This window comes from Vombatus ursinus, unplaced genomic scaffold (genome assembly GCF_900497805.2).
Source record: "Vombatus ursinus unplaced genomic scaffold, bare-nosed wombat genome assembly UNPS02014807.1, whole genome shotgun sequence".
In the NCBI taxonomy this organism is placed as follows: domain Eukaryota; kingdom Metazoa; phylum Chordata; class Mammalia; order Diprotodontia; family Vombatidae; genus Vombatus; species Vombatus ursinus.
Genome location: NW_020954585.1, coordinates 58,223,488 through 58,250,036, shown reverse-complemented (window position 1 = coordinate 58,250,036; position 26,549 = coordinate 58,223,488). Strand labels below are relative to the sequence as shown.

Below are 26,549 nucleotides of genomic sequence, written 5' to 3'. Positions count from 1 at the left end.
TGTTGTGAGAATCAAATGATAATAACTATAAAGCACTTAGTACAATGCCTGGCACCTAGTAAGTGCTATGGAAGTGTTAGATATCATTATTATTTAATTTTATGCATTTAAAAACTGTCTGAGAAAGGTGCATAAACTACACCAGATTGCCAAAAGGGTCTATGACTTCTGATAGATTGTACTTGATTAAAGCCTTCCTATCTACATTTTAATATAAATTGATTTCCTTTGTAATACTATGTATTTTATACATTTAAAAACATTCTAAGAAGGGATCCATCAAATACACCAAACTGTCAAAGTGGAATGACATTAAAAAAAAAATGGAACAGCCTCTGGTCTAATCTAACCATTTTATATTAAGGAGAAAAGTAGTAAAATAGAGAAGTAAAGTGATTTGACCAATGTCACTCAGGTAGGGAGAGGCAAAGGTTGGATTCAACACAGGTCATTTGACTCCAAATACAGTATAGTAGGTAGAAAGAGTAGAATTGTTTTTAGAGATGAGCATCACGAAAGGTAGCATGTTGATAATTCAGAAGGAATGTATGTGCACGTGCATGGGTACCAGACTTGTGATTTCATTGGTAGTGGGAATTTCCAGTGAAGGAACTCTTTCAGCTCATGTAGATTAACACTTATCTTTATTCTCTTAGAGAACTGGCCTGGGTTGCTGAAATCACACAGCTACTATATGCCAGAGTCAGGTCTTGACTAGGTCTTCTTGACTCTGCAGTTGTTCTGCTTCAGGATTCCATACTGCTTTATGTATGTAATTCAGTAGTTACATGGTCATAAAATAAAACCTGAAGTGCCTCTAATTTGCTAGGGCAATGGAGTGTTTTGGTTAAGCTTTCTGGTTTAACCATATTGGGGTGATGGTGGTGGAATGTGCTTGAATCCTTTTTGCAAAGCCTTCTAAAATGTATCAAACTGTAAGGAATTCAGAGAAGCATGGAAGAAAACAAGCATTTATTAAGCACCTATATGTGCCAGGCACTATGCTAATATTATCTCATTTGATCCTCACAGCAACCTGGGAGGCAGGTGCTATTATTATCCCCATTTTATAGTTGAGGCAAATAGAGATTAAGTGACTTGCTGGTCAGTGTCTAAGGCCAGATTTGGATGGAACTCATTGAAAGGACCCTGATGTTGGTAAAGTTTGAAGGCAAAAGAAAAAGGGGACAGCAGAGGGTGAGATGGATAGTGTCATGGAAACAATGAACATGAACTTGGACAGACTTCGCAAAGTAGTAGAGAATAAAAGGGCCTGACATGCTACGGTCCATGGGGTCACAAAGAGTTGAACATGACTGAACAACTGAACAACAAAATTTCCTGACTCCAGGCCCAGTGCTCTCTCCACCATGCCAAATAGTGAAGAAAGGATGACTAGGAAAACAGTGTACACAGTAGCTACAACAATGCAAACAGAATGAACAACAAAAAGAAATTAAATGATATATAATTATAATACCCTACATTAGCTGAGGAGAACTGAGAAAATGTATCTCTTCAATTCAGAAGTGTTGGCCATGAATATCAGACATGATAGGAGAGTTGTTAGTTTTGTTGAACTGCTTTTAAAACATTTTTTATCTTATACCCTGGGGTTCAAGAAAATTCCACTTCCAGAATCCAGTTCAGTCTTGGGGAAGCCTGATCCCAAAGAGTGGAAATTAGGTTTATTGGGTTTTTTTCTTGAACTCTTTGACTTATTTGTCTTACCTGCACCCCACAGATCTATGGGAAATCTTTTAAACAAAGCTTAGGTATGGTTCATGACAACTATCTCTCCTGAAAGGGATGAATAGAAAGGGTACTCAATGCAAAAAGTAGTAGATATCAAGTATATGATAGATACTTAAAGCCATGTTGGGGTGAGGCTGAGGCTCAATTCAACTGGCGGCTAGCACCAGGTCAGGCAGCCCCAGAAATGGCCCCTGTCTCCAAGCTTGCCTGCATCTACTAAGCCCCCATCCTACATGATGATGAAGTCATGGTCATGAAAGATAAAATCAATGCCCTCATTAAAGCAGCAGGTGTAAATGTTGAACCTTTCTATACTAATTTATTTGTAAAGGACTTAGCCAACACTGATATTGGAAGTCTCATCTGCAATGTAGGAGTTGGTGGAGTTGCCCCAGCATCTGGTGTTGCTACTACTGGGGGTTGCTATCCCTAATGCTGGTGCTGCCCTGGTGAAGAGAAGAAAGGAAATTGAGAAAGGAATCAGAGGAATCAGATGATGACATGGGCTTTGGTCTTTTTGACTAATTATCTCTTTTAATACAGCAAATAAATAATTGAACTCTGAAAAAATATTTGTTTTTCCCAATTACATGTCAAGACAAACTTTAACATTCATCAAAAAATTTTTTTTGAGTTTTAAATTTTCTCCCTCCCTCCCTCACCTGCACCTTCCCTAAGACTGTAAGCAATTTGAAATAGGTTATAAATGTTCAATTATGTAGAACATGATTCCATTTCATGTTGTGAGAGAAGAAACAGAACAAAAGAAAAAAAACATGAAAAATAGTATGTTTCAATCTGCATTCTTTCTCTGAATTTGGATAGGATTTTTCATCATGAGTACTTTGGAATTGTCTAGGATCATTATATGGCTAAGAATAACTAAGTCATTCACAGCTGATCATCATACAATATTGTTGTTACTATGTACAATGTTTTCTTGGTTCTGCTCATTTCACTGCATCAGTTCTTGCAAAGTCTTTCCAGATTTTCCTGAAATCAGTCTGCTCATCATTTCTTATAGCACAATGGTATTCCATAGCAATAGTATACCATAACTTGTTCAGCAATTCCCCTTAATGGGCATCCCCTCAATTTCTAATTCTTTGCTACCACAAAAAGAGATACTATGTATGATATGAATATTTTTGTACACATAGGTTCCTCCCCACTTTTTTTAAAAAAAAATTTTCTTTGGGATACAGACCTAGTTGCGATATTGCTATGCACAGTTTGATTGACTTTTGGGCAAATTGGTAGACTGCCAAGTATCTTATATTGTCTACAGTCATTTTAAACAGAATTTCTCATTTTATCTCTTGTGCTGGGCTTTGTTGGTAATATATAGAAAAGATGACAATTTATATGGGTTTATTTTCTATTCTGCAACTTTGCTAAAGTTGTTAATTATTTCAAGTGGTTTTTTAGTTGATTCTCTAGGATTCTTCAAGTGTACCATCATATCATCTGCAAAGAGTGATAGTTTTGTTTCCTCATTACCTATTCTAATTTCTTCAATTTCTTTTTTTTTCTCTTATTGGTATAGCTAACATTTCTACTACAATATTAAATAATAGTGGTGATAATGGGCATCCTTGCTTCACTCCTCATCTTACTGGGAAAGATTATCCTCATTACATATAATGCTTGGTGATAATTTTATTTTATTTTTGTGAGGCAATTGGGGTTAAGTGACTTGCCCTGAGTCACACAGCTAGTGTTATGTATCTGAGGCTGGATTTGAACTCAGGTCCCTCCTGACTCCAGGGCTGGTGCTCTATCCACTGTGTCACTTAGCTGCCCCCTTGCTGATGATTTTAGATAGATACTACTTATCATTTCAAGGAAAGCTCCATTTATTCTTATATTCTCTAGTGTTTTTAATAGGAATGAGGGTTGTATTTTGTCAAAAGCTTTTTCTGCATCTATTGAGATAATCATATGGTTTCTGTTGGTGTTATTATTGATATGGTCAATTATGCTGATAGTTTTCCTAATATTGAACCAGTTCTACATTCCTGGTATAAATCCCACTGGGTCATAGTACATGATCCTTGCGATATAGTAATCTCCTTGCTATTTTATTTAAATTTTTGCATCAATATTCATTAGGGAAATTGGTTTATAGTTTTCTTTTCTTTTTTGTTTTTATAGTTTTCTTTCTCTGTTTTCACTCTTCCTGGTTTAGGTATCAGTGCTATATTTGTGTTATAAAAGGAGTTTGGTAGGACTCTTTCTTTGCCTATTTTTGCAAATAGTTTATGTAGTATTGGAATTAATTGTTCTTTAAATGTTAAGTAGAATTCACTTATGAATCCATTTGGCCCTGGTGATTTTTTATTACATATTTCATTGATGACTTGTTCAATTTCTTTTTCTAAGATGGGTTTATTTAAATACTGCGTTTCTTCTGTTAATTTGGGCAATTTATATTTTTGTAAGTACTCATCTATTTCACTTAGATTGTCAGATTTATTAGCATATAATTGAGCAAAATAGCTCCTAATAATTGCTTTAATTTTCTCTTCACTGGTGGTGAATTCACCATTTTCATTCTTGATACTCATAATTTGGTTTTCTTTTTTTTAAATCAAATTAGTCAATGGTTTATCTATTTTTTTCATAAACCCAGCTCCTAGTTTTATTTATTAGTTCAATAGTTTTCTTAGTTTCAATTTTATTATTCTTCCTTTTGACTTCCAAAATTTCCAATTTGGTGTTTAATTGGGGATTTTTTTCTAATTTTTTAAATTGCATGCCCAACACAAAAATTATGAAAACACTTAAAAGACAAAACCCTTCATGGGACTGCTTTACATTGTCCAAGCAACTTGTAAGTCTTTTATCTTTTGTTCTCCTCTGGGGTCCCCACTCTCCTCATTTTTGAGTGCTTCCCATGGACCTCAATACCCAGGAGGCCCCTGGCATGCTTCATTTGACTTTTTGGTCATTTCCTCACTGGCCACTTAGCTGGCACTCTTTTACCATGACTTCTCTTCTGGCCCTTCTCACACTCATTTTCCAATTCTGGAAAATTTTCCAATTTTCCATAATCAAATCAACTCTGTCATTGTTGTTGGAAAGGATGAGTCAGTACACTTCCCAAGGTTTCAGCTGACCTTTCCTATAATTTTCTAAACCAAAATACTGATCACAACGCTCCTCTATGTATTGTCCTTTCCCCTCCACCCATCATCATTAGAGACAGTCCAGCTTTTGCCTTTGTATCCTCAATGGTTAGTACTTTGCTCAGCAGATAGTAAGTGTTTAATAACATCTTTTCATTTATCCACTTGTTCATTCACTCATTTGTGGCTCTGCAGTGCTTTTAGCTATATAATACTCTTGTCCCTGTATATATGTACATATACATATATATGAACATATATGGGTGGTGAGGTGACCCAGTAGATAGAGCACCAGGCCTGGAGACAGGAAGACTGGAATTCAAATTTGGCTTCAGACATTTACTAACTGTGTGACCCTGGGCAAGTCACTTACCCCTGTTTGGCTTAGTTTCATCATCTGTAAAATAAGCTACAGAAGGAAATGGCAAACTACTCTAGTATCTTTGCCAGGAAAACCCCAAATGGGGTCACAAAGAGTCAGACACAACTGAAAACAGCAACAATGACATATGTACACATACATACAGATGTATATTTATATGTGATTATATATGTATATATACACATACACATATGCTGTCTTACATAAGGACATGTATGTATTTTACACATTATATATGTAATTTTATATATATGTATATGTTTTTTTCTATAATAATGTAAAGTTAGGCAGAGAACCCAAGTTCTGTCTAGGAATATTTCCTAACTGGGAGTGACTTTACCTGAATTAAGAATGTTTCATCTAAAATAAACTCTCTAAAGCCAAAGAAAACAAAACCAAACTGGGGAGGGGAGGTCAAGGGGGAGAGAAGAGGGATTATATTGCTTTCTAGGCTTAAAATTAGCTAATTATTGTAAAGGGTATTACAATAGACCTGGTGAACAATCCTCTAATTTAGTTCTGGGTTGGACTCCAGTGATTTCCAAATGCTTTTGCAATTGTCAAAATGCAATGAAACAAATTAAGGAGGATAGCCCCAGAAACATGGATGTTTGTCTAAAATTGGGAACAGAGGAAATTATACATTTGGTTGAATTTCTTAATACAAATCTCCTCCTGGATCACTGCCTTTTCATGGTGGAGGGGTTTGTATAGCTCAGTGAAACTATGAGTTGCGCTGTGCTGGGTTACTCGAGATGGACAGGTCATAGTGGAGATTTCTGACCCATTGGAGGAGGAAATGGCAAAGCACTCCAGTATCTTTGCCAAGAAAACCCCGAGGACAATATTAAAATGATGAAAGACATGACACTGGAAAATGAGCCCCTCAGGTCAGAACGTGTCCAACATGCCACCGGGGAAGGGGAGAGAACAACCATAAGTAGCTCCAGTGCTATTGAAGCAGCTGGGCCAAAGCTAAAAGGAAGCTTAGCTATGGGTGTGTCTGGTGATGAAAGGAAAGTCCTGTGCTGTAAAGATCACTATTGCAATTGGAACCTGGAATAAAAGATCTATGAACCAAGGTAAGCTGGATGTGGTCAAAAAGGAGGTGGAAAGATTATACATCAACATCTTGAGTGTCAGTGAACTTAAATGGATGGAAATCGGTGAATTTAATTCAGATGATCAATACATATACTACGGTGGGCAAGAATCCCTTAGAAGAAATGGAGTAGACCTTATAGTAAATAAAAGGGTGAAAAAAACAGTAGTGGGGTATAATCTCAAAAATAACTGAATGATATCTGTTCAAATCCAAGGCAAACCACCCAATTCCACAGTAATACAACACTGTTGCTGAGGAGGTCAAAGTTCATCGGTTCTCTGAAGATCTACAATATCTTCTGGAAATAACACCAAAAAAAGATGTCATATTCATCATAGGGGATTGGAATGCTAAAGTAGAAAATCAAAAGATAATTAGAATAACAGGCAAGTTTGGCCTTGGAGTACAAAATGAAGCAAGGCAAAGACTAATAGAGTTTTGTTAAGATAACTCATTGGTCATAACATTCTTTTTCAACAGCCCAAAAGGCAATTCTACACATGGATATCACTAGATGGTCAATATAGAAATCAAATTGATTATATACTTTGCAGCCAAAGGTGGAGAAGCTCTATGCAGTTGGTTAAAATAAGACCTGGAGCTGACTGCGGCTCAGATCACGAGCTTCTCATTGCAAAATTCAGACAAATTGAAGCAAGCAGGGAAAACCATCAGACAGTATATGTATGAATACGAAGTGGAAGTGAACAGAGGTTCTCAATACTATACAGGAGGCAAAAAAAAAAATATTCCAAAGAAAAAAGAAAAGTAAGAAAGCAAAATGGCTGTCTGATGAGGCTTTACAAATAGCTGAGGAAAGAAAGAAGGCAAAAGGTAAAGGAGAAAGGGAAAGATATACCCAACTGAATGCAGAATTCCAGAGAACAGCAAAGAGAGATAAGGAGGCTTTCTTAATAAGACATGCAAAGAAATAGAAGAAAACAACAGAATGGAAAAGACAAGGAGATCTCTTCAAGAAAATCAGAGATATCAAGGAAGAGTTTTATGCAAAAATAGGCATGATAAAAGACAAAAAAATGACAGGGATTTAACAGAAGCAGAAGAGATTAAGAAGAGATAGCCAGAATACACAAAAGAACTATACAAGAAAGATCTTAACATCACTAATAACCAAGATGGTGTGATTACTGATCTAGAGTCAGACATTTTGGAGAAGTCAAATGGGTCTTAGGAAGCATTGATAATAATAAATCTAGTGAAGGTGATGGAATTCCAGCTGAGCTATTGAAAATCCTAAAAGATCACGGTGTTAAAGCACTGCTCTCAATATGCCAGTAAATTTGGAAAACTTAACAGTGATCTATGGATTAGAAAATATCAATTTATATCCCAATCTGAAAGAAGGGCAATGCCAAGGAAAGTTCAAATTATTCAACAACTGTACTCATTTCACATGCCAGCAAGGCAATGCTCAAAATTACACAAAATAGGCTTCAGGAATATGAGAACTGAGAATTTCCAGAAGAGCAGGTTGGTTTTCAAAGAGGCAAAGAACTACAGACCAAAGTGCCAACATCTGCTGAATTATGGAGAAAGAAAGAGTTCCAGAAAAACACTGACTTCTGCTTCATTGACTATACTACGCTGTGATTGTGTAGATCACAATAAAATATGGCAAGTCCTCAAAGTGATGGGAATACCAGATCATCTTACTTGTCTCCTGAGGAACCTGAATGCAGGCCAAAAAGCAGCAGTTAGAATGGACATGGAATAACTGATTGGTTTAAGATTGGGAAACGAGTAGACAAGGCTGTATATTGACACCTTATTTATTTAACTTACATGCAGAGTACATCATGCAAAATGCCAGGCTGGATGAATCAAAAGCTGCAATTAAGATTGCCCAGAGAAATATAAACAATCTTAGATATGCAGACAATACCACTCTGATGGCAGAAAGTAAAGAGGCATTAAAAGCCTCTTGATGAGAGTGAAAGAGGGGAGGGTAAAAGGTCCCTTGAAGCTTAACATCAAAAAAACTAAGATCTTGGCAACTGTTCCCATCACTTTCTGGCAAATAGAGGGAGAAAGAATGGAAGCAATGTCAAATTGTATATTCTTGGGCTTAAAATCGCTGCAGATAGAGACTGCAGCCATGAAATTAAAAGACATTTGCTCTTTGGAAGGAAAACTATGGCAAATTTGGACAGCATACTAAAAAGCAGAGACATCACCTTGAGACAAAAGTCTCTATAGTTAAAGCTATGGTTTTTCCAGTAGCAATGTATGGCTGTGAGAGCTGGGACCATCAGGAAAGCTGAATGCTGCAGAATAGAGGTTTTAGAATTGCGGTACTGGAGAAGATTTTTTAAAGTCTCTTGGACAGCAGGGAGTTCAAATCAGTCAATATTTTAAGAAATTAATTCAGGTTATTCACTGGAAGGTCAAATACTGAAGCTGAAAAGAAAACATATAATGAGAAGATGTGACTCATTGAAAAAGACCCTTATGTTGGGAAAGATTTAAGGCAAAAGAAGGGAATGGCAGAGGATGAGATAGAAATAATGAGGTTGGACAGACTTGGGAGATAGTGGAGGACAGAAGGACCTGGCTATGGTCCATGGGGTTACAAAGAGTCAGACAGGACAGAACAAAATAACTTAATCCAAAGTGAAAGATCTTTCAGGCCTCCCAAATCTGAGTCTCCAGTCCTATGCACACACTTTTGGTTTGTTACCACCTACTCCCACCTGGGGTGAGAAAATAAGCTGGAAAGATTAAGGGGAGGAAATGCAACCGACTCATAAATTATCTATTAGCAACGCTGCTCTGTTCTTGGAAGGGTGAAACAAACAGCCAACAAGATACTTAGTACTTGTGGGCAGGACACAATTGCTAAAGTATTGCAATGATTACTTTTAGTCCCAGCCCTACAGCCAGAGTGCTTGCATTTAAAGGGATGAGCCTGTGTTTACGCTTTTTGGTCTAGTCACCCTTTCACTCCTCGCTGTGGATGTCTATTACCTTGAGGGTACTTTTTCCCCCCCAGCTTCGGACCAGGCCGCACCCAGTTCCCCGTAGGTGACACCTGACTGGTGCTGCATCTGGGCACAAAATTTTTGATTGGCTGCCCAGCGTGCTGGGCAGCACAGGGGGAGAGTCTGTCGCTTTAAGCGGGGGCGGGGACTCCGCAGGGCGGCAGCTTTGCTCCGGGAGCCATGGGCCTTCTTGCTGCAGGAAGAGCTGCAGCCTCTCGGGGTGAGTTAGCAAACGTTCCGTCCGAACGTTCCCCGGCGGGGGGTGTGGGGGAGGGAGTGTGCTTCCCGGGGGTGGAGGTGGAGGGGGCTTTCTGTGGCCAGCCGGGGTAAGCGCGTGCGCGGGCGAGGCCGTCTGGAGCCCCGGTGCATGGGAGCCAGGAGGCCTTTCTATCCCCGGACGTAGTTGAGGGTGACGGTGGGACAGAAGGGTCCTGGGGCACCGCACGAGAGCTCTTTCCCCCACTTCCTTTTCTTTTCGGCCGAGACCAGGCCAGGGGTTTCATTCTGAGGCTTTACACTTCCATATTACTCCTAGTTAGGGTAAAGGTGGTGGGGGGGGGACGCGAAACGAGGGAAAGGCCGAGGCGGCTTTTGGAATTGACCCTGTGCGGGCACCGTAGCACCCGGCCAGGGCAACGGCGAACCCTCCTGTATTGCAACAAAGAAGGGAACCCGAGGAGCGTTTGGGGTCGGGGTTGGGACTGGGAAAAGGTGACACCCTGCCCCGCCTCCTCCAACGTTGTGGAAGGGCCCAGTGGGAGAGGGGGAGGCGTCTTGATTCCTATCCTCGCCTCCTGGCGTGAAGCTTTGGTCCTTTAGCCCGCGGTCTAGAGAGAGAGAGAGAGAGAGAGAGAGAGAGAGAGAGAGAGAGAGTAGGTTAGCGGCGGCAGCGCCACCACCCGGCGCGGAGGCGATCTCGCAGGCGTTGTCTTGCAGGGGGCGGGGCGAGGGGTCTATGTTACGGAGTCCTGTCCGAGGGTCTGGGGCTGACTCGGGGCCTTGGGGGGGGGAGGAGGGGCCTGGAATGGAGGATGCTGGGAGGTTTTCCGGGAGGGGCGTGTGTGTATATGTGTGGAAGCTACCCGGAAGTGGGTACCCAGAGGTCCGCCTACCTCAGATTTCCGCCCCCCTTCTCTAGGAGTTCGCGGGCCCCCCCCTCCCCCGCAGTCTGGGAGATGAAGGGGGGAAGGGCAGGGGAGGGTCGGTAGGAAAAAGGGGAGAAGCTCTTCGGGCCGCCGCAGAAGCCAGGCACTCCTGGAAACCAGTAATCCATCCGCTGACGAGTCTCTTACTACCTCACCAGCTTTATTTAAATAGATTGCAGGCCCTGGGGGCCTCTGATATCAACCTGCTTTTGGGGGCTTTTTAAAAATAACATTGCTGTGTTTGGGGGCTGTGGACTTCTGTGATCCTGGGGAGCCCCTTCCGTTGTGTCTCTGGTACCGGCATGGATCCACACAAGTGACATTGTCCCCATCATTGCTGAGTGAGAGTTTAGGGTTCCAGGGGGGAGTGAGTCGAAGAACCCCTTTTCTCTTTTCTCTGTAAGTGCACATGCATTCTGACTGAAAAGACAAGAGAGGGGCCTGAAAATTTACCGATTTCGGTGAATGAGTTTTACAGTTTAGAAGATGTTTCTCTAAAGTTTTCGCCTTTCATTTAAAGTTGAAGTGTGGACATTGAAGAAAACCGCCGCGTGTTGCTTATGTTTAAAGGGTAGCAGAATGTGAGAATTTAGGTTAAAAAATTTAAAAAATAATGGATTAAATGGCTTTGTATTGGGGTTTATAAGCAGAAATTTTTGAAATAAACTTGTTCAGAATTAAGCTTTAGGATGTTTATAGGCATATGCCCTGGAAAACTGAGATAATCTGTTCCTTTTTGTAAAAATAGGTTGGCCCTGACTCCATTCTTCTAAGAAACACAAAGTAACTCAAAAGAAAAATGGCATTTGTTGCAACACCCGGGGCCACAGTGGTTGACCAAACCACTCTGATGAAAAAATACCTTCAGTTTGTGGCTGCTCTTACAGATGTAAATACACGTAAGTTGATTTTTTTTCCCCATTGCCATTTTAGGAAACATCATAATATGACTTATTTGCTTCGTTATTAAATTGATGTGCACAGTGAGATAAATGATGGCATTAAAGCTCACTTTACATTTCCTTTCCCCTTTTTGTAGGGAAGCAAAATGATGGATATTATTGGTTGGAGCCCTAAAGAGGCAAATGTTTGTGTCTGTATATGAATGATTGCATGTGTGCGCGCACTTGTGCCTGGATGTATGACTGGGTATGAATGGTGATAGGGACCTAGTTATATGCCTTTTTATAGAGGGCCATGATATTTAAACTGATAAGATCTGATTGCTTCTCTTTCACAGTAAATCTTACAGTTGTAGGATTTTTTAAAAAAAAATGTCAACAACTTGAGTATATTCCACTTTTTACAGCGGATGAAACAAAACTGAAAATGATGCAAGAAGTTAGTGAAAATTTTGAGGTATGTGTTAAAACTTTGCTTCTATTTTGAACCTATGTCAAAGTTCTCTTAGTTTTGGCTTCCTTTTTAATTTGTTTAGAAATGTATTTGGTGATATGTTCAGGGCCTTACTTTCTATTCACTATCCATTCTATTCACTCTCTATTTATGGGATTATCCATGACTCTTGTCATCATTTCCTCTATCCACATCTTTGCCAGGTTTTGACATTTCTACTTCCATAACATGTTTCACATCTGTTCCTTTTTCCTCCGCTCAAAATGCCTTTAGTCATATTCATCACCTCTTGTGTAGACTGCTGTAGTAGCCTCCTTATTGATCTCCCTGCTGCTGGTCCTCTCTTTTCTCCAATCCATCCTCCACACTGGCAAATTTATATTCCTAAAATACAAATTTGACCATATCATCTTCCTACTCAAAAATCCTGAGTGGCTCCCTGTTGTCTCTAGGATAAAATAATGAAATCCTCAGCCTGGTGTTTAAAGCCTCCCATAATGACTGCTGCCTACCTTTCCACTCTTGGTTTGTTACTCTTCTTCCTACGTTCTGTATTTCAGTGAAACTGGCCTGCTAACTATTCCCCCATACCTGAACTTTCATCTCTTGATTTTGAGCCTTTGCAGAGGTTTGCAGTGTACTTCTGTCTCTTAGAATTTCTAGCTTCCTTCAAAGCCCAGCTCAGGTGTCACTTCCTACACAAAGCTTCTCCCAGTCCTCTAATTAATAGTCTCTTTTAAAGTTCGTTTCTATGTAATTTGCATTTATTAATAATTAATGGTGGCATTATCAATGTTCATAATAGCTACATTTATGTGGTGCTTTAAGGTTTGCAAAGCACTTTACAGTCATCTCATTTTATCCTTACAACAGCTCTGGCAGGTAAGTTCTATTATTATCCCCATTTTATAAGTGGTGAAACTGAAGCTTAGGATTTAAGTGACTTGACTAGAGCCTCACAGCTAGTAATTGTCTGAGGCAGCATTGGAACTCAAGTCTTCCTGACTCCAGGTCTAGCACTTATCTCTTGCTGCCTAGCTACCTCCTAGGTAGTTACATACCTATGTATATGCTGTTGTGGAATATAGTCTTGAGGTTGGAGTTGTTTTGTTTTTGTTGTATTTCTATTGTTTATCACAGTGCTTGGCATGTAGTAAGTGCTTAGTAATTGCTGAATTGTGGTGAATGTATTTTACTTTTTATAGCTTGTGATATATTGTTTTAAAATAAAAATGCAAACAAGTTATAAATTTCTAGTTGTGTTAAGTTCTTGCTTAGGATCTGTAATCATCACTATCTTTTTGCTTATTTTTTCCCAATAATATATTGAGGGGTTTCAGTGTGGTGCATTTGAAAGAGTGCTGGATTGGAGCACTTGGATTCTAGACCTAGATCTGCCAGTCATCACCGTTATGTTAGCTTGGGAAAGTTGAAAAATCTTTTTGCATCTCACTTTATTCATCTGTAAAATTAGGGGTTGTACTCGATGTTTTCTAAGGTTATTTCTAGCTCTAAATCTAGCATTCTATGATCCTTTCATTTTTAAATGAGTGAGATTTTTTTTTTAACAGTTACCATCAGGATTCAATTCAAAACCTCATGTTTGTAATACTGCCCTCCTGTTGTTAGATTCAGCTTATGTTCCAATGATTGTGTTTCCATTTTTCATGGTAATGGAGAAAACTCTAGATTAGAGTTTAGTAAACAATCAAGAATTTTCAGCAGCTTGCTAGCTTCAGTTGAACTGGAAAACCCTGTGATGCTTAGATATATAGCCACAAGTTTGTGTTTACAGATTTCAGCCATCCATTTTTTTCTCCCATCTTATATTTCAAAATCCATCTTCATGCTACTCTTATCTCCCCCCCCCCCCCCCATTCTCTTCCATTGTTTCCAGTCTCTGATGATCAAAGAGGTGACCCTTCTCCTGGCCTTAGCCAATTTCTCTATTTATGCCATTAATACCATCCTCTCCTGTCTTCTGAAGGAGCTTGTCTCCTCATTCTTTCCTTCTCTTTTTCTCATCTTCAGTCTCTCTTCCCCGATTCCTTCTGTGCTGCCTACAAATGTAACCATTTCTCTCATTCATCTTCAAAAAAAACCTTTTGCTTTACTGCTGTCTTCTTAACCTTTTGGCTTATATCTTTTTTCTCTCACAACCAAACTACTAGTAAGGGTTGTCTACACTTACTGCCTCCATTTTCCTCATCTTCACCTGGTTTCTGTATGGCTCCGTTACTTAATTGAAGATACCCTCTGAAAAGTTACCAGTAATCTCTTAACTGTTAAGTCACTCAGCAAGCAATTTGGTGACCTTTTCTCAATTGTCATTCTACCTGATACAGTATTTGAGACTGCTGAGCACTCTTTTTCCTCCCTTGGCTTCTGGGATACTGTTATCTTTTGATTCTCTTTCTATGTATCTGACTTCTTTGTCTCGTTTGATGGATCTTCATTCTCTGTATTCTGGTCACTATTCTTATTTGGTTCAATAGATCATTCAGAGCCCAGAGGTTTAAATAAATAGTCCTCGCACCAAAAATACATTCCATTTCACTCAGGTAGAAATAGTTCAGGAAGATTAAAAACAAAAACGACTGCCATGAAGGTAAGAAGCAGTATGGGAGCAGGAAAAGTGTTTTATTTTCTTGCCCAAAGGGCCCTCAGCTGGGTTCCAGGTCAGTTCATTTGGGGACAGAGTTAACTGATATTAACTCAAGTCTGTGTACCACAGATTCCTTGCTTGCAACAGTCCTGGCTGATATTGTGGGATTATGGGGGCTTAGCTCAAACCTCTCTGGTTCTACCAGTCTCCTGCCCCACAGCAGGCCAAACCACTTGAAGGTATCCCTCCATGGCTCTGTACCGCCTTCATCCTTTTGTCTCTCCATTATCTCCTTTGCTGATCTCAGTAGCTGTCTTGGGTTCAGTTATTATCTCCTTGCAGATCCCCAAACATATTTATATAGCTTTTCTCTGTCTCCTGAATACCAGTCTTAATTGTATTCTATCACCTTATTATTTCCCAGGGCATATCAAATTCGCCTTGTCCATAACTACTGATTTCTGTCCAAACCTGATTCTCCACCAAACTTTCCCAATTAGTTGATGACATCCCCAGTCCTTCCAGTTACTCAGTATTATAACCTGGGAGTAATCTTTGATTCTTTTCTCTCTCAATGCCAGTGTCTAATTATTTATTGAGTCTTATTAATTCTACCTCCAAAACATCTTTCTCTTCCTTATCCTTCTGTCTAGTCATATGGCAGCCACCCTCATTTAGACCCTTAATTTCATCTGCAGAACACTTCCAAGTAGTATACTGTTTTCAGTTTCTCTGCTCTTCAGTACATCCATATAGCTATCAAATTGGTATTCCTAAAATACAGATCCCATCATTTAACAACCTTCTCCCTCCTCCCCCTCCCCCCAAGAAAAAAGAGGTGACTTCTTGTCACCTCTAGGGTAACATGTAAATAAACTCCTGAGACTCTTCACAATGTGACTCTCACCTACTTTTCCGTACTTCCTTTTCCATACTTTTTATATTACTTTTCCATTACTTTCCATATTACTTCCTCTTTTACACAACTGTACTTCCCAGACACATTGGCTTGTTAGCTGTTCCCTGTACCTGACATTCCATCTCCAGCCTTCATATGAGTGGTCTTCAAAGTCCATTCCCACCTCCTTGTGGTAGAATCCCAAGCTTCCTGTAAAGCCCAGCTCAGATCCTCTCCTACACAAGGTCTTAATAACTGGTCCTCTCAGTTAATAGCACTCTTCTTAGAATTCTTTTATATTACCTTGTGTTTTCTTATTTGGGGGTACATGCTGTCCAGTCCTCTAACAGAACTTAAGCTTCTTAAGGGCAGTGCCCTAGAACAGCACATGAGTAACTGACACATATTTGTTGAATTTTCAAATTTGTGGCTGAATGAAAGTGTCAAATAGGCAAACATTTATTATGGCAAGATACCTGGAATTTTGCAAAATAATGCTGTTGAATTTTCTAAGACCCATAATAATGGGTTTTTAAGCAGGTTCACAAAAGTAACTCTTCAAAAGAACTAAGAAGTTAGAATGACTTATCAGCGGAAGCTTTATATTTTAGAACAATAGATCGGTTATCTCAACAAGGTGGCTACACCCTTCAGTAGTATAAATTAGTAGTATAATCTCTATCATCTTTAGTGGGTTGTCCATGTTCTCCCATAAACTTCTTCTGGGTCTTTTAATATTAAGTGACACTGTAGCCAGTCTAGTACTCAGGTGTCTGTTTGCCTGTTGTCTTTGTTCTTAGTTCCTGACCCACTCATCACTTCTTCTTTGAGACACACAGCTTCAGAAAATGTAATGGGTGCTTTATACAGTAGTAATCTCCACTCCCCCCAAGCCCCAGTATTTAGAAGAAAGAGCACATTGTCATAAAGTTAAAGCAGGAAAGTCACCTTCTCACACCATTAGGAAATTTGAGTCTCAGTAAATTGCCCAGAGTTGCACAGGACATAAGTGGCAGTGATGATGAAGAATAGTACTGGGAGTTTGAGAATTTCAGTTCCTTGTCTACTTAAATGTGTTTAAAATTTGGGGCAGAATTTGATGCTCTTTTTACTCATTTAATAATTTAGAACAAAACAGACCTTCCAGTTTTAAATTGTATGAAAAATTCACATCTATCAAAATGATGAGTTAAAATTATTATGGGATAACAGAATATAATCCTGTCCTTGAATATGCTACAGCTTGAGTATACTACTAGAACTTAGAATTTTAAATGATGACATTCGAAATTTTTTTATTGATATCTTGTGTTTTTACATCTCTTACTGTCCTGGTATCCCTCCTCTTCCTCTTTCTATCCCATATAAAAAAGGACTATTTTTTTTAAAGAAGAAAAAGTAACCTATTGTTACTTTGAAAAACTGAAAATATATGCAATGTTCCCACACCTGTGGACTTTCCACCTCTGCAGAGGAGTCAGAGGAGGTGTCTAGTAGTGGAATTTTTAAAAAAATAGATTTTTGTTCATCTTTTGTTTTTAAATCGCCTTGATTTCCTCCTATAATCTCTTTTTCCTATCTCCCAGCCAGTTTAGCAAAATCAGCAAATAGATGGAAAATGTTACATTATATGTTGTCCATATTTATAGACATCTTCTTTAAAGATGTCTGTGGGAGATTGCCTTTTCATGTCTCTTCTTTGGGGTTAATTTTGGTCTTTATGTACTTTGGCAGCATTCAGTTTCATTTGCTTTGTTTTTCTTTCCATTTACACTATAGTTATTATGTATTTTTTTCCCCTGTTAACTGCACAGTAATATTTCATTTCCTTCACGTGCTACAATACGTTTATCTATTTTCTAGTTGATGGGCATTGGCTTTTTTTTAGTTCTTTGCTACTTGAAAAATGCTGCTATAAATATTTAGTGTAAGTGGGGCATTTCCTTTTGCCATTGATCTCCATGGAGTATATACGTGCCCAGCAGTAGAATCTGAATTAAAGAATATGGATGTTTTAGTCATTTTCTTGGCAGAATTCCAAATTGCTTTGCAAAATAGTTGTGTCAATAGATGATGAAAGAGTTTATTAATATTAATTATGCTTTACTGTTACTTTTTTTTGTATGGGGTTATTGTTTTAAAATTTGGTATGGGGTTTAATTTTAGGAGAAACTCACATAATTTTAGTGTGCTTGAAATGAAGGTTGTTGTTAAGTCTCTTGAATTAGATTTTAACTATCATTTTATTATATTTAAAATTGCTTTGTCACCTCTGTGTAAATGGCTTCTTTAATGACAAATCAATGGTTAATCTCTTTTTAGCTTCACTACCACTTCTCTTGGATATTCAGCTAGCACCTCATTCCAATCTATCTAAAATTGAACTCATCCTCTTCCTTCCTTCAACTCTAAATATGCATAATCTTCCCAACTTCTTTTTTTGTTGATGGCTTTGTTCTCCTTCAGGTCACCCAGGGCTCTAAACCTCAGAGTACTCTTTGATTCTTTCATTCCCTCGTCTCCCATATCTAATCAGGGGCTAAATCCTGTTCATCCTACCTGCACTTCCCGTAACATCTGCCTGTCCTTTCCCTTCTTTGTCACTCATAGCACCATTACTCCTCTTGTACAGACTGTTGTAATTGTTGAATGAATGCCTCCTTTCTGGTAACTTCCGTACCTTCAGGCTCTGAAGCATTCCCTGCTCTACAACGTTTAATGGCTTGATATTGCTTCGAGCGTAAAATACAGACTCCTTTGCTGAGCTTTTAAGACCCTCCATAATCTTGTTCTAAACTATCTTTCCACTGTTATTGGGGCCTTGGTCCAACCTTATTGATCTCTCCCTGAAGTTTTCCTGGAACGTTGTTCTCCACTCATCTGCTTCTATTGTATTATGCCTTTTATTAAGTATAATAAATAATATATAGTATGTAATAAATATATTTGTGTCTTAATCTCTTCTCTTCCTAGTCCTCTCCTTCCCACAATGTGAGGTGCTCGAGTCAGGGAATGTAATTTTACTTATTTGTATCTATAGCATCTACCAGTGCCTTCTACACTGTAGTTTATTTAATAAATGTCCGTTTATTTTAGTTGTTATGCAAAGCATTTTAAGCAAAGTGTATGTTTGTAGTTACTTTGGAAAATAGCTTCTCGGCAGCCTCAATAGCATATATGTTATTTTTTTAAAACTTTTAAATGAAAATAACACTGTTAAAAATGTTTCTTTCATTCTTTTTTTTATTTAAAAATTTTTTTTTTATTCTTTCTTTTTTAATAGAATGTAACATCATCCCCTCAGTATTCTACATTCCTAGAGCATATCATCCCTCGATTTCTTACGTTTCTACAAGATGGAGAAGTTCAGTTTCTTCAAGAAAAACCAGCACAGGTAATCTCTTTAAAATATCAGTTATCCTGTTAAAAAAGGGAAGAAACACTGTATACTAGTACCTCATTTGTAAAAAGACTATACAAACTAGAAAGTTCATGGTATAGCTTAAAAATCAGTGAGAATTTCTGTATTGAAGATAACCTTGTCAAAGATTATTACTTAGTTGATAGAATTTCTTGTTATAATTTGTCTAGTGCTCTGGTAAATGCATGTGTCTTTTTTCTCCTCCCTTTTTGCCTTTTTTTTTTTAAACTTTAATTACTCATTCACTAAATTGTTATTGTGACTTTACCTGGACAATTTAACTAAGTTGGCTTTGCTTTAATTTCTCCTCTCTATGATGCGTAGGCATTGCCAGATTCATCTTCATGCATAATTCTGATCAAATAATTTCCTTACTCAGATATCTTGCATAGTTTACCTTTGCCTACCTGAAAAAAATCCTAACTCTTTAGCTCTTGGTGTTCAAGGCCTTCTGCAGTCTGGCTGCAGCCTAGCTTTCAGGCTTATAATCACACCATTCTCTTTTACTTCAACCACATCGAACCATTAGCTATTCCCCAAACACATCTTAGTCTTTCCCACCTCCATGGCTTTACTTGTGCTCTTTCCTGTGCCAGGAAAGTCTGACTGCTTGCCAGCCTCCCAAAATCTTCATTTATCAAAATCCTACCATTATCAAGACATAGTTGATATTAAACTTTTAGGAAAGCTTTACTGATTAAAATGCCCTTTTTTGTTGCATAGCTGAAGGGGAAAGGAAACAAATTTATTTCCCTACTTTCTTTCCTTTCTGACAGATTCTTCTATTTTGGAGAGGAGAGGAGGGTTTCTCCTTTGATAAACTGCAGATCACTTTTTTTATTTTTACCTTTGTCTTGTTTGGGGTACCTTTTTCCTTCTTTTCTGGTCTTTTTACTTGATCCCTGAATTTCAGACCTGCTAGTTGGTTCTGATTTTCATTGGCTTCAGCTTGTTTCCCTTACTTCCAGAGGCTGCCAGGAAGCAGTGACTGTGGACACTATTTTATTTCTACCTCTTGGTGGCAAAGACACCATTTAACTTATAGAACACAGACTCATGTTTCTGTGTTTTTAAATGCATATGCTAATGGTGTTTTCTTCTACTAACAAAAACCTGTCAGCATACTTGACGTTAACCCCTAATCCAGTGTGTTGTCTTCTAGTTCACAAACTCAGTTTCTCCTCCTCCTCTCCATTTTAAAAAATGCCCTAACCCAATGCTGTTGCCTTTCTCCTGTGCCTAGGACTGCCTATCTTGGCTCTTGTCTGCTGACATCACTGTCCCTGGCTCTCTTTTCCCTAAATAGGCCAGATCAGGAACTGGTCCCCTGGATGCAGACTGTATAAAGAACTAGTGCCAAGGAAATTAATTTGTTTTTTTGCTGTTGTAGAGTAAGAGGAATGAAGACCAACCCCAGTCCTAGTTGTTAGATGACTAGGGCCTACTGTCTTACCACTGCTACACTTAATCTGAGGCTACTGAAAGCTTGGCACTTTGCCACTTCCCACCTGATGAATGCACGGTGGTGTCGAATGTTTAGAGTCTAAACTTCAGACATTCCTGGTGAGCTGTGATTGGCTTCCAGGTAGCGATGAAGCCTTCTCTTTCACTTTGCCCAAGGTGTTGTCTCCAACCTTTTACTCACTATTTCAAAGCACTGAAATTGTAGTTTGTTTAGCTCATGATTGCTTTTGCTGTATTGCTTTGTAGACCACTCCTTGTATTGAGGGGTGGGCTGTCCAGCCTGGGCCCTCTAGGCTGCTGACCCTGCCCTCTCACTTGCTTGCCCTACAGCCTCAGCCAGGTCCAAAACAAAGCATGCCTCTACTCATCCTAGCCCATTTAGTTGTAAAGGAAATGCCCCTTTGCCTGTTCTTTTCCTTTGAGATGACACTTCCTTTGGCAGTGTGACCATGCTATGGTGGTGAAACAACTCGTTTTTTCCTCAGGGCCCTGAATCCTAATGGGACACAATATAGCCATTGGGGGTGGCAGGAACCCTTCCCTTCCTGCCTTGACTGGGCCTGGGTCTCAAGACCCTGTCAGGACAGGGTCTACCTACAACATGGGGTTTTTATACTAGAAAGAATAAAAGCAAATGGTTTGCACAAAAAAAAGTGTTCTTTTCTGCCCCACTAAACTCTTCAGTAGAAGTGATCCCTTCCTTTTAGTTTCTAACATTGGCCCAACACAGTGCCTTGCATGTAGTAGCTACTCAATCAGAGTTCCTTGAATGGGTTAGTAAATGATTGGTCACTGGTTATAATACACCTAAGTTATGTCAAGTGTGAGTCATCACATAGTAGAAATGTTATTTTGTGAAACAGTTCAAGTAAAGTTTTTACTGTGCTCTGGATGAAAGCAATTATGTTGATGTCTTTTACTTTTTAAATTTTGGGATACCCAATAAATGTTGATCTAAGATGGCTTTAAAAATCTGAAATTTATAGTTCCTGATATATGTCATGATTAGATCCATTCTTATCCTTTCTATATTAAGATTATTCCTAGTGCCTTTGATCACTTATTTGAAGGAATGGGGGACAGGAGGAGAAATGTGTAGGATAGCAAATGTAGATATCATCTCTACCCCTCTACCTTCCCGCCAGTTATTCTAAATCAAGAATCACAAATTCATGGTCTCAGAATGTCAGAGTGAGGAGGGGATCTTCATTGATTTAGAAACTAAGATCCAGGGCAGGGAAATGCCATGCTCATGGGTGCCTAGTAGGAATTGAGACTAAAATTAAAGCTCTCTGACTCCTGGTGTAATAGTCTTTCCACTGTACCACCATTTCCATAGTTTGTCCTTTTTGAACTGCGGATAGGTTGTGAAATTTTACTTAGTGAAAAAAATCATGTTTAAAGAGAGATTGTAGCCTTGTTAATTTATCTTTAGACATCAGCGAATAGAAATACTTAAAATAGTGATTTTGTAGTTCATGTCTTTAGACTATGTAGAAAATAACCCATCAATTCTGCTTTAAAATACATCCATTTAAAGTAAGAAGGATAACAGGTCTAAATGTTCACTGGTTTTTCCAGAATGGCTATGTCCCCAAGGGAATGAGGTTTCAATTATTAATTGATTATTACAAATGAATTTTTTTTTTTAAGTCTATTCAATTTTTTTTCTTTCTCTTTAGCAATTGCGGAAACTAGTTCTTGAAATAATTCATAGAATACCAACAAATGAACATCTTCGTCCTCATACCAAAAATGTTTTGTCTGTGATGTTTCGATTCCTGGAGGTAACTGTGTGAAAAAGAATTCTATTTGTGTAATCATGTTTAATGAAGACTTAACATTTTCTTCTTTTTAAAGAAAGGAGATAATTATGATTTATGTGGAAAGTTCAGATCTATATAATCTTTTAGAAAAAAATATAATTGCGAAAATCCTGAAAAGAACTTTCAAAAACTTTTAAGACCTTACTTCTTAGTCTGTAGAAGTTTACAGTTGTAGTGGCTTACTTTGAAGAGCTTGTGGTTGAGAAATAAAGGGGATACAGTTTACTCTTTGATTTTCATTTTTACCTGTCATTTAGGGTAAAGCCATTTACTATCTTCTGCAGCCATTGTGTGCCCCAGAGTCTTGAATTGTTTCGTGGAATCTAAATTTAATTTTTCAGGCACCATTTTCAGGATCTTTTCTATCAGGCTTTAAAAAGTGTTGACTTATCTTAATTCCTAGTCTCAGAATTATTTTATTTCAGTTAAAAGTGAATATATTCACTCTGACAGTATATGGTTAGTCTTTATTTAAATAAGGGCATCCAAACATTGGTAAGAACTCAGTGCCTTGCTCTATCAATTAAACATTAAGTCAAATGTTTTGGGGATGGGATTATTAGGAAATATTTTTTGCAGTCTCTAGATTTGAAATGGAGTAAAACTTATGTGAAATAAACTTCAGTTTAAAAATCTTTTATTTTTTAGACTGAAAATGAAGAAAATGTGCTTATTTGTCTAAGAATAATTATTGAGCTGCACAAACAATTCCGTCCAACAATCACACAAGAAGTAAGTTTTTATTTTATGAGCATTTGTGGGTTAGTTGTAAAATGTTCTAATTTGGGAAATCTTATATGTATGTTTCTCTGCTTACTTGAGAGAAACAGTTCTTCCTTTTTAGTGAAAATAATGTAAGTATAGGGAAGGAAGAAAATTTCTGTGAATTTCTGGCAGAGGAGTTGTCTTGAGCGTTATATGAAATAATTTAATACGTGCTAGTATATTAACTTTAAAGCAGTTAAATTACTGAAACTTTACAGACAAGCATATTTATTTTTAAGCATGTTAAATGTGTTTGAAAAGATTGCAAGAGTTACATATTAAAGTTAATTAAAGTTAATTAGATTACTTAAATTTAAAAATAATTATATGCTAAAAATCTTTTTATTTGTTATGAATGTTTTTAGATTCATCATTTTTTGGACTTTGTGAAACAGATATACAAGGAGCTTCCAAAAGTAGTGGTATGTTTAGAATTCATGTTTTTACATAAGGAAAGAGGGGAGGCATTGCTGCATGGAATATCACTGTCCAGGAGTTCTACTTGTCATGCAGCTATTTACATAAGAATTTTTAATCTTTCAAAATCTTGGTTAAAACTTAAAATTCAAGTTGTTCTAAATTATATCATTTACAAAGTTTGTCATAGTGTGCTATAGCTACTCTTAAACGTATTATTGTATTTACTTTGAAATACAAATTAGATTGCTGTCATTCCTTAATAGATTAAAAATTATTTCTTTCTCTATACCCCTTTTAAAATAAAAATCTTACCCTTTTACTGTAATTATCACTTATGGCCTATATGGATAAAGATAGTGGAAAAATTTGTTAAGACCAAATTTTGGATGCTTCTATACATAGAGTACATTTTTTGGGTTGTAATAAAATGTGAAACTACTGTGTTCTTGGAATCTTCTTATGCATGTAGTTACATTGTATTTCATTATTAACTAGGAAATATTCAAGAAACTCACATGGCTTTGTGTTCTGGGTAGAGGGAGATTCTCAGTTATCTTCTGGCTCTTTTAATCTCATTTACAGAGTAAACTCTAATATATTCCAATTTGGGCAGCTAGAAAACTATAATCTTTATTGGAGAGTATTTGAAAATATCACATTTAATTCATAAGCATTGTTGTAATAGGTACTTTAAAATATGTAGATTTTATTGATTGCTTTCAGCAATTGCTTTGCTTTGTTTATAATCTTATAGCATAGAATTTCAGATATATTTTATTGAGGAATGGTAATCTGTTTTGATTTAGAAAAATGAGAATTGATTTCTATTTTGTCTCTAGAATCGTTACTTTGAGAATCCTCAAGTAATCCCTGATAACACAGTTCCTTCCCCAGAAATGGTTGGTATGATCACAACACTTGCTGTGAAAGTAAATCCTGAACGTGATGACAGTGAGACAAGAACAGTAAGTTTTTTTTTCCCCTTTGGGTTTATATGTACTTCAAGAGTAAAATTGGATTTCTGCACAGCCCTCCTCACCAACCCAACCCAAAGCAGTAACCATTGTTATTGATATTTCTGTTCACTTTAAAGTGAAAGCCATTCATAAAAAGAAATGAAAAATGATTTATATGATAGTATATACATGTGACTTAATCTTTTCAAAGCACAAGAATTGGTCAAAAGAATTGTGTCCTTAAATTTGACTAGGCATATTACATTTGCTGCTTGGGTGTGTAGCAGTTTCATCCATAAAATTAAAATAATATATTCTATCCCTTACCTATATCAGTGGAATAATTTAGCAAAATCTTTTAATACTCCTTGAGGATAAAATAGGAAACTAAAAGAAATACCTTGAAGTTCTCTGAATAAACTTACTATGTGAATTTAGATTTCTGACTGGATTTATTATGTTGATAATTCTGGTATTCTTCCTTTTTTTAATTAAGAAAATTTTAGATATTAAGACTTTATATATTAAGAATTTTTCTAGGGGATTGGAATCACTTTCTGTAAATATCCTCAAACTTTCTTTAAACTAAGAGGCTACATTGAAAATAGCAGTGAGTAAGTAAGCAGTAAGAATGATTAGTAGGTACACTTTGCATTTTAATAATAGCTCACAATCCTTTCAACAAAAAGTAGTCAATAATTGACTGTACTATTGGATAGTATCACTACATCAATTTGAAGTGTTTTTGCTTCAAAATAATAACCTGATTCCAAATGTTTTTTGTCTTGCAGCATTCTATAATTCCTAGAGGGTCTCTTTCCTTGAAAGTATTGGCTGAGTTGCCCATAATTGTTGTTTTAATGTACCAGGTATGTGTTTTGCATATTGTGGTCTTAATTTCAATAATTAAAATTTTATCTAGCCTAGGAATATGTGACTGTTGAATCTTATAGCCGGAAATTATGTTAGAGACCATCTAAACTTTCTTGAGGAAGCAGATTTGTTTTGGATCTAGGAGACAAATCCAGAATATGAATCAAAAGGAGAGTTGGCGGGGGGAGGGGGGGACAGAGAGTGTGAGTGTGTGTATGTGTGATTGGGGGACTCAGTGGTAGATCTTGCTTGAGAGTAAGGGATAGAGTCCTGGGAAAGAATGGGGAGAATAACTGAATAAAACTCAGGATGTAACTTATATTAATCTCACTTTGAACATACAGAAGGGACTATAAAGAACCATTTTGAAGGATATTCTGGAAAGACTTAAGTTGCTGAGCACATCTGCTAAGGGTACTTCCTTATCCTATAAAGGATATGTAGAGTGCTGGTGACAAGTTACCTTCCTTTACTTTGTACCATTTTACTGAAAATACTAGGTACCATGGAAAAATAATAAGTACTATGGTGACCTGGAATTTGTGTTAAAGTAAATCTCAAATATGACAGAACTAGTGTCATGTAGCCATCTATGGTAGAAGCAGTATTTATTATGTAGACTAGGATAGTTTTTTTCTTGTGTTTCTTTTTTAGATCTATTTCTCTGTTAATTTTTAACATTCATATTTTTAAATTTTGAGTTCCAAATTCTCTTTCTCCAGCTCCTCCCCCACCCATTGAGAAGGCAAGCATATAACATCAATTATGCATGTGAAAATAGGCATAGGATACTTTTTTCTTGTAAGATATTGAAACCCTGCTTGAGACTCAGTTGGCTCAGTGGACTAAGGCTGGGGCCATTAATATAGTCTTTTGGTGCCCTAAATACAGAAGCCATCCCATGAGTGGATAGGAAAATGGGCAGAGAAGTGGCACTCAACTGAATCAGTGCTATCTCCTTGCTGAACATCTTTTCTATCCTTTCCACATAGCTTTTGTTTACTCTTAGATGGTCTGTGAGTATATCATTTCATTCCATTTCAGAACCTGAAGCACCATACAGGCCTGAATTAGGCCTGACCTACAATACCATATGTTAATTTTATAAATGGTGTGCTTTCTGAGGTATTCTAGTTTGAGATTGTGCAGTTCTGTAATATATAGTCTAGAAGATAGAAAATTAAAAACTTGGGTGTCTAACATTTGTTTGTTGTTTTTAGCTTTACAAGTTGAATATCCACAATGTGGTTGCTGAATTTGTGCCATTGATAATGAATACTATTATAATTCAGGTATCTGCCCAAGCCAGGTGAGATTTGTTTAGGATAATGAAATATTTGAGTTTGCACTGGTAACTAAGAACAGTATTATACTCTTCCATTTTGACATTAAGTATACGGACACTCGAAACTTGAGACAAGTTTGTAAAGAAATTTGGTAAACATAAAAAT

The 26,549-nt window shown here is 37.5% G+C and overlaps 1 protein-coding gene across 7 annotated transcripts in view; it reads left to right on the top strand.

The window, feature by feature from the left end:
- The first annotated feature begins 9,506 nt into the window (after positions 1–9,506).
- LOC114052489 (transformation/transcription domain-associated protein) overlaps positions 9,507–26,549 on the top strand; it is a 169,861-nt gene continuing 152,818 nt past the window's right edge. For all 7 annotated transcript variants that reach the window (XM_027875135.1, XM_027875131.1, XM_027875136.1 and 4 more), the window contains exons 1-10: positions 9,507–9,589; positions 11,263–11,413; positions 11,824–11,873; positions 18,657–18,767; positions 21,941–22,045; positions 22,733–22,816; positions 23,215–23,271; positions 24,109–24,234; positions 25,017–25,094; positions 26,319–26,407. In XM_027875135.1, coding sequence (XP_027730936.1) covers positions 11,314–11,413; positions 11,824–11,873; positions 18,657–18,767; positions 21,941–22,045; positions 22,733–22,816; positions 23,215–23,271; positions 24,109–24,234; positions 25,017–25,094; positions 26,319–26,407 — 800 coding nt within the window. In that variant the 5' untranslated portion in view covers positions 9,507–9,589; positions 11,263–11,313. The remainder of the gene's footprint in view (positions 9,590–11,262; positions 11,414–11,823; positions 11,874–18,656; positions 18,768–21,940; positions 22,046–22,732; positions 22,817–23,214; positions 23,272–24,108; positions 24,235–25,016; positions 25,095–26,318; positions 26,408–26,549) is intronic.